Here is a 9,243-nt window from a genome sequence, read left to right as displayed (position 1 = left end):
TCGTTATTAGTTCGCAAAAGTCGTCAAATTTACCTCCATTTGCCATCTCGCTCTCATTTTCGCGAACACACCACAACTCAGCAAACCAACAATTGGTTTCCAACTTCTAAGGTTTCAAAATTTGTACGAAACCCTCGGGTCTCAATTCAAATCCTACCAACAGGTCATAAACAATAATATCAAGTTATATACATAATCAAAGCGTAATTTGAAACGAAAAATCAAGATGTTAGAGTAAGCCATCCAATGTAAATGAAGAAACTTCCTTAAATCTTTATTGTAATTCGAATTCAAATGTAACCATTTCATAAACCTATCGTGGGTGAGAATTACGGAAAACATCAGCCTGACTCCTGCTCTAATTTACTAGTCCAAACTCCAAACTGAGATCAAGGAACATCAGACTACATGTAGGAACTTGTTTTACTAGATCAAATTTTCAATTGATTTAATCTTATCAGTAAAATGAGAATATCAAGTAAACATAGTTGACCCCTAGGCAAAAGAACTCGGATCTTACTCTGCCATCAATTCGTTAAGATTTAAACAGAGAACAGTCTATACGTTAAAAGAAAACACTCCCCCAAACCCCAAAAAAGGGGGACGGTTGAAATGACTGCAATTTGTAGAGATAATACAGCATTGAAATTGATGGTATTAATGTTGCCGTTTAGATTACAGAATGTCTTCTACCGAATAAAAAAAGAGAGGAAAAATCAATGCTAATTGAGTATGGGGCAAAATTGCTACAAGGCCAAACACACTTTTTAATAAGCTCTTCTGCAGCAGAAACTAGTTGAAGATTGCGAGCAAGGATGCATAAATTTATTGTTCCTCCAAAAATACTTATTTATAGCTCATCTCAATGTCCTTGTCCATCTGCAAACAAGAAAGGATGTAAGCGTCACATTGAGGGACTAATAATAATAATAGAATTCCAGTGAACTTACAGATCTGGCTAGCTCTTTAGCCTTCTCGTCATCAAAACCAAGTGTAGCCATTATTTTATGCCCAGCTGATTCCTTTTCTGACCAAATACCAAGAGCCAGATGTGCTATGGTTATCTCCCCACTTTCACCTGCAAATATGATCACGAGATCATACTTCATTACAAAATACATGTAAAGAAGAGTCTGAATGTCTGATGATGCTTGCCATGTATCTCCAGATAGATGAGCCTGGCTTAAGATTTTTAGCTCAATGTTGGCATCATTAGCTTTTCTGTTGTGTTTCACCATGCATTTCCATTGCTATGTAGTCATTCTAAATTTATGGTGTTTCATCCTCTTCACTATTAGAAATTTTGTCAATACCATAATAACGCGTCACAGCACTGAATAAGGATATTGTTTCAGTTTATGTGTTAGATGATTATGATGTAGGTAACAGGTGAACAAGTTTGTTTTACTGTTACACCTTGTGCGTCTCAAGGTGAAGTAATGAATATGAGACTTGTTAATCATGATTTAAATGATTTTAAAGTCATAATATGGCTATATATGATGTTTGGATAGAAAATATGAAGTTTGGGAAAAATCGGATTAAAGTTGCGGAAAAACCGACTAAGGATTTGCCTTGTAACAGAGCTTTTTGAGAAATAAATTTCGTGTACTATTTGAGGTCTATTTGGAACATATTATATACCAAATTGAAGGTCTTGGAATGTAGTTTCCAACGCTCTTAACTGTTCGTTCATATGACACCCGGATAAAAAATTATAAGCGTTGGAAGAAGGGTCAATCATAGAGTGCCAAGTAGCACCTTTTTGACTTTTAAAAAAAATGAAATATTTACATCCCATCTCGTCTCTTTCTCCATTTTTCCAGAAAACACACCCAAATAACACCCCTTACTTTACTCTTAAGCTCTCTGCAAGAGTTTCAAACAAGATTATCATCCCGGGCACGGAATCAAGAAGCGATAACATTAAAACGATCCCTACGACATAAGTATCGCTATATCGCCTCTCTTTTTCTTGTAGTTTGAGTTTTGGAAGGTACTTCATAGTTAAGAAAACGTGTACTTTCTGTATTTAAGTGTTTAAATATCAAGGAATGTTGAAAAATTCGTTTCCTAATAGTTAGAACTCACGGGACGGTGATCGGAAGCCGTGAGTTCGAGTTATTTGACTTGTAGTGGACTGTTTTGTGGGATGTTTCGTGTTACCTTTGGGCTGTATATTTTTCTACTGTTTAATGGAGTTTTGGAGGACAAATGGTGTGGAGAAACACCACATAATGATGAAATGGTGGGCTGGTCGTTCGTCGTTACATTTTTTTTTAGGTTGTTTGACACTACTTTGGTTGTCGTTTTATGTATGAAGTGATTAGGGTGTTTGGGATGTTTTGTATTATATTGTGATGGAGATAAGGTTAGAAAATGATGCTTACATGTTGCTATTGTTGTGTTCTTGTTGTTGTTGGTATATAGTATTGGTGGTATATGGTATTGGAGGAGGGCCTAATTACAGGGGAGATACTGCCCAAATTTACGTAAACGAGCTACTAGTTTAAGTTGCAGACTTAGCCTTTACTCAGCACTGATTTTGAATCTCCTTATGATGTGGTAGATTGGGTTGAGTTGTTTGAAGAATTTCTTGGAAAGTATTAAGAACTCAACGGAGTTAAGGTATGTTAAGGCTATCCCTCCTTTCCTTTTGGCATGATCCGTACGATACAAACGAAACGAGCAAATACGCAACTTTCATAAATGACTCTATTCATAGAAATACTAGGGATATCTATATTCTTGATTCCACATATGTCTTATTATTCTATCATCTGTTCATGGGTCTCAGAAAAATAAGCAAGTTGATAAAGTTTATTTCATGATATTAATCAAAGGCATAGTGATCTTATGACATTTTGAGAAATCTTATTAACGTACTTCTTATGCATTTCATTCATGTACACATGTACATTGACCCATGACCAGATGGCGTTATATATGCGTATATTATATGTATATGGGATATGGGAAAAGGTTATGGCGTTATATACGCACCACCGACTGATCAGCTAGTGTTCGTTGATGATGTTGCCCATAGCGGCTAAGATGATACGATGGGATGCCCTCAGAGGCTTGATGATGTTATGTACGCATTTACCTATGCATGGTATGGCATTTATACGCACATGCATGACATTATAAATTTTCATGATTCACAGAGCTATTCACAATTACAGGTTGAGTTATTTACTCCATGTTTCTTTCATGTCTTTTATATACTACTGTCATGCCTTACATACTCGGTGCTTTATTTGTACTGACGTCCCTTTTGCCTGGGGACGTTGCGTTTCATGCCCGCAGGTCCCGATAGACAGGTTGAGAGTTCTCCTAGTAAGCTATCAGCTCAGCAGAAGGTGTTTGTGCACTCCACTTGATCCGGAGTTGCCTATTTGGTCAGTATGATTTAAATATGTATTGATTGGTATGGCGGGGCCCTGTCCCGACCTTTATGATATTTATGTACTCTTAGAGGCTTGTACACAGATGTCATGTATACGGATACTGGTATGGCTTTGTCGGCCTATGTTTTGAGTATATTAAGGATCATGCCAGCCTTATAGGCCAGTACGTCATATGTATAAGTCGGTATATCAAGTTGGGTCACCCTATATTGAGTATTTCATCATGTTTTATTCTACTTATCTGACGACAGCCTCTCCGGCTCATTTACCTATGATAGTATGGTACAAAAAATACATTACGTTGGTACTCGGTTGAGTACGGTACAGGGTGCCCGTCGTGGCCCATCGGTTTGGGTCGTGACATTCACGGGCTTAGGTCGCATAGTTACTGAGTCGATAACTTAGACTCGACATGACTCGGGAACTTGACGCAACAAATCTGAAAAAAAATGAGAGTCAGAAAATCTTTTTTTATAACTGAGAAATTCTCGAGGGCCAGAGGCACACGTTACAATCAGAAAATCTAAGGATGATGAGACCGTTGATGATGTGGTTGTTTTTCTGGTAATAGATGTGGTTCTATTACTTATGGGGAAAATAAAAATAAACACTCTGAATGTCCTAATTTAAATGACATTTCTTCCATTTTGTAGTATCTAAAATAATTTACTACCTTCCACTGATAAATTTTAAACCGCTTCAACATTTCAAGATGCAAACTTTTAACTGTTATATTTAATTTCTTTTTCTACTACTACTTACATAAGATAGAAGCCAAATTAACCCTTAAACTTCATGTTCAGTCAAATGAGTCAAATGGTGTCACATGAAATGAAACTGAGGCAATAGTATAATCTTCAAAGTACTATTTCAGATGGTCTTACCCCATTAGTAAAATCTGTCTTCCAAAATCAGGTTGAAAAGAAGAGAAGAACATTAGTATATGGAGCAGCTTAAAGAGAATATACTAAGGAGGAGCCTCAAGCGGCCAAAATATATCTCCATTTGACCTTGAGCTAAGCACAACAAATTTCTAGAAATGTAAGGATGTGATATAGAAGGTGACTATTTGTATACATGAGACACAGTTTAAAGAAATAAGGACAGGATATAGCAGGCAGACATTGTATCAATTACCGCAAATGCTATTTGTAAGTAAATCAATTCCTAAAATAACTTAACTTTATCAAAGTTTTCCTTTTTTTTTTTGGATGAAGAACTTTATTAAAGTTTATGGGCTTATGGCATAAAGTTAATGAAATCATACAGGTAAACCTTAAAAGTTCTTAACGCGGACGAGTTAGACCTAAATCAAATGGAGAGGAGTTATTTTAATTAGACGTTCTCTTAGGACCAAGCAGACCTAATGAAGAATAGAACACAATGGAAGCAAAAAATCCTTAAAGGTGATACCAACTACTTGAGAATAGAGCTTAATTGTTGTTTTTGCACTTACATCAGATCTAATGTTTGTCATTAGAGATTTTATATTAGTGTAGGGATAATTACAAAATTTAGAAAATCTCTAGTTTTAGATAACCCCTAATTTGCCTATTACGACAAGTTAATTAGTGGGCAGCCCAATGCACAAAGTTTCCCGCTTCGCGCAAGGTCCGGGAAGGGCCGCACCCCAAGGGTGTGATGCAGACAGCCTACCCTAACACAAGCATTAGTGGCTGCTTCCATGGCTCAAACTCAGTGACTTATAGGTCACACGGAGACAACTTTACCGTTGCTCCAAGGCTCCCCTTCGATAAGTTCATTAGTATTAATGAAATAGATTTGAATACAAATGGATGACCTACATATAGACCTTCCCACACAACAGAAAAATTACATATGCTTCTTTCTTTCCCTTGATTTGGTGAACAATCAAAGAAAATACAGTGCATAATAGGATTATAATTTATAGGAGCCACAGAAGCCATCGGTTCTATTTTGTGGTACCACTTCCACAGTTTTACTGCCACTTCAGCTCATGTGTGATCAATCAATAAGACTGGCCTGAATCTAATAGGAAGCAACCAAAGTAAGTAAGCCACAACCACTACAAATCTATTACGAGGACTTCATTTGAGACATAACCAACCGGGAAAAGATTGTACTCGAGTCAATAATTTCTTGTCGTATCCCTCTTCGGTCCATGCCTATAATGGCATTTACTGTCTCAATTAGGTCCATAAAGGGATTCAACTGCACCAATATCCAACTAATAGGTGTAATTCAAGGAGCTAACAAATTTAGCTAGTCTAGATAAATTTATAACAAAATCCATAAATTTATCTGGCTATTTGCAGTTTCAAGTTTACATCAACAAAAATGACTCATTAGGCATTTAGCCTTAAGTTTGTGTAGAGGGAAAATGACACCCTTAAAGCATCTGACGTTTCTTTCTTTCCAAATGCTTCAAAAAGTGCATGCTGGCACCATTTTCCATATCCGTTTTGTAGCCTACCCTGCCATCAAGAGATGAGAGACCCCAGCTAACATATGCTCCTTTAATGGTATAGGGCATTACCCGCTCATCCCAAAGAGGTTAAGAAACATACTCCTAAATCCTAATGTCTCTGGCAGCTTGACAAGAGACGAAAATGGTTGATGTTTTCTGATTCTAGCAGACACATGTAACACCTGTTTCATAGTATTATTCCACTTTTTGCAAGATCATCATGTTCAGGCAAGCTTCCTGGAACTTTCTTGGAATTTTGGCTTTCTGCATAAGTTCCCAGACACCGTTTAGGAACATTTATGAAGAAATTTGGATACCCATTTTTCTCTTTCTCTTCTCTAATTTAACATGTGTCTTGGGGTTATTATGGACACTTCCTACTTTTCCAATGCCCATTATACCCTTCGTGAAAATAAGTAGGGTTTTGTAAGATTCAAATGTGGATCTCATTCTCTCTCATAAAATTAATTATGAACATAGAAGAAATAAAATAATGTGATACGAGGGAAAATTTTACTTTTCCATGCACGCCTATTGCGTCAAAACCCTACACCTTCTATTAGTTGTAGCTCCTCCATTATTCCTTTCTTTCACTTGCCCAACCCTAAACCGAATACCAATATATGTCATGCGATATACACCTTCCACTTGTTATAGTTCCTTCCATACCCTAAATCGAATACTTATGTTTCCTCTCTTCTTTTAATGTAACTAATATTAGGCGGATATTGGTTTAGGGATTGCATGCGCAATAAATAACGTAATGAGAGATAATGAAATTCAAATTTTGGATCTTACAACCCCTACTCTTTTTCACGAACAGGGTATGATGGACATTGAAAAGTAAGATGTGTACATAATACTCCAAAGACGCGTGTGAAGAGAAGGGAAAGATTAAAAATGGGTTGTTGATACTCAAGACTAGAGAGAGAAGTTTTGGTTGTATGATGAAAAGCTTGTAGGAGTAATTTCGAATTTAGGTTAAATACATGCAGAAACAAGTAGACATATGAATCTATTGGTCACCACTGGAGCAGATGTAAAGCACGCGCATATTTTGCCTTCAATATCTCTCTTTGCTCATCTCTTTGTTTCTTGATAAGATGATTCCAAGAAGGAAGTACATGAAACAGTTAATGAAAGCAAGACAAGTTGTCTCTACTTTTCACTTTATGTACTTATATTCACTTCAGGATACCCGCTCCGACAGGAGAAACTAATCTCAAACCCACACAATCACCGCCTTCCACCTCTTCTGTTGTCGCAGCCACCACAACTCACAACCCCATTGCTGCCGCCACCACCACCATCAATGAGTCTCACATCCTGGACCACCTTCACCACCACATCATCTGCCCTTCCACCACCTCCTCCACAGAAAGAAAGCAAAAAATTGACATGGAAAACACATGGCGACGCGCGTGCATTACACTGCCAACTTAAATCTCGTGGCCACTCAGGGTGGTAAAAATTCCACTTTGAAAATGTTCAGGCGGTAATAGGTCCCTTGCAAATCCACTTTGAAGATGTTCAGGGGATAACAGGTCCCTTGCAAAGTTTGAGTGCATAGTTTAGGGGATTTTATGTATTATCCCTATTCTACTACTTGTCATTAATAAGACCTTATGCATACACATCTGTATACTGGGAAAATGGTGTACTATCTAGAGCCAATGTCACTGTTAAAAACCACTCGAGTAAGTCTGATATATCTTAAGCTTTCTAAGTGCATAGTATACTAGCAGAGGTTGTTCTGGACAAATCATAAATGATATAGTGTGTGTGTGTGTATATATATAGGCAACCCGGTGCACTAAGCTCCCGCTATGCGCGGGTCCGGGGAAGGGTCAGACCACAAGAGTGTGTTGTACGCAACCTTGCCCTGCATTTCTGCAAGAGGTTGTTTCCACGGCTTGAACCCGTGACCTCCTGGTCACATGGCAACAACTTTACCAGTTACGCCAAGGCTCCCCTTCCAATATTTATGTATGTATTTCAAAAATTTCTGCCAGTATAATCATTACTAGAAAGGGAAATTGACCACTTAGTTAAGAGCCCTTTGAGCTGGTTCAGTAAGGGGAGGATGCTCTGGACTGAAAAAATACATATCGGATTTTCCAAGCAACTTTACAGTTTCATCCCTCGCCTTGAGAAGGGTTACACCGTTTGCTCTCAGAAACTTGGCAGCCAAACTGGTTCCTAGCAAAACAAATCCTCTTCATTCAAACTCAAAAATAAACTACCTTCCTAAGCTAATAGACAAAGTACGATTCATATTTCATGCACAAACATGTATGCCCCACACTAGGTGTAAAAATGCAGCTTTTACAACAGCATCCACTGAGTTCAATGCTAACCTTCAACCAAGATTCCCATTAAAAGAGCTTCAGTGCCAGTATTTGGGTACTTGAGCTTCCTTGCTTCTAATTCAGCCATTGCAAATGCCTTTATTGCTCTTGCCGACCATCTACAACAATTATTCAAAAAGCTTCTCTTATATCACAAAAACAAATGGATATAAAAGATTCATAAAGCCGACCCCAACTGATTTGGGATTGAGTCATAGTTGATTGATTGACTTCTTTCAGTTAAAATATAAAAAAACTGCTTAATTCTTACAATTAGACATCAAAATTAAGCAGACATACTTGGGCTGTATCTCAGAAGGAGCTCTCTCTGGTTTTCTGCAATGGAAAAACCAACCGTCACAAACAAAATTTTGTAAATTTACAAGTAAATGAAAACGCAAACACAGAGCAACATGAAAGCTTACGCAGTTGGGAGGCTGAAGGAGACCGTTGCTTCGGTCGAACGACGCCGTTTGAGAGTAAAAACGTTCAAATTCTGCGGTCGAATAGAGAGCATTCCGCCAGTAAAAGAAGTAGCTAGAATCTTGCAATACTTCTGGGTTAAAGTATTATTATCACTTTGTCTATTGTAAGAAGTCGAAGTTGAAGACGGGATTGAAAGTAATGAAAAACTGTGAGTCGCCATTGGCCACAACAAAACCCTAATTTAGGTAAAAAGAACAGAAATTATTTGAATCTTCTATATTCTCTCGTCTCCTTCCGATACAGAATTTATACTTTGTAATTGTAGCTGTTACAAATGTGCTGATTAACAATGTACGTAGCGTACAAGTTTCAACTGAGGTGGATAGAACTGTAAAAGATAATACACTTGAAGAGGACGGAGGGACAATGATAGCTGGGCCGAGCTCAGACTGATACCCCATCAATACATGGGCCTAAATGTAGCTGCGCAACAACAGTAGAAATTGCGTGGGGTAGCCACTTTTTAATGTGAGGATTTTTACCTAGCTATACTATAATAGAAATTTATTTACTACCTTTATTTAGGTTCCTTGTTAATTACTTTATATAT

General features: G+C 37.6%; 1 protein-coding gene across 1 annotated transcript; it reads right to left on the bottom strand.

The window, feature by feature from the left end:
* Positions 1-622: 622 nt before the first annotated feature.
* On the bottom strand, positions 623-9,014 carry LOC107772314 (ATP-dependent Clp protease ATP-binding subunit CLPT1, chloroplastic-like). The gene is made up of 7 exons (XM_075250899.1): positions 8,633-9,014; positions 8,508-8,543; positions 8,217-8,326; positions 7,906-8,058; positions 7,141-7,226; positions 951-1,250; positions 623-879 (listed from the first exon to the last, which is right to left on the bottom strand). Exons 1-7 carry the CDS (start codon positions 8,851-8,853, stop codon positions 847-849), a joined length of 939 nt encoding a protein of 312 aa, XP_075107000.1. The 5' UTR covers positions 8,854-9,014; the 3' UTR covers positions 623-846.
* Between the last annotated feature and the right edge of the window lie 229 nt (positions 9,015-9,243).

Source organism: Nicotiana tabacum, chromosome 4 (assembly GCF_000715075.1).
Source record: "Nicotiana tabacum cultivar K326 chromosome 4, ASM71507v2, whole genome shotgun sequence".
In the NCBI taxonomy this organism is placed as follows: Eukaryota; Viridiplantae; Streptophyta; class Magnoliopsida; order Solanales; family Solanaceae; genus Nicotiana; species Nicotiana tabacum.
Note: the sequence above shows the minus strand (reverse complement) of the source record. Positions and strands in the feature narration are given on the sequence as shown.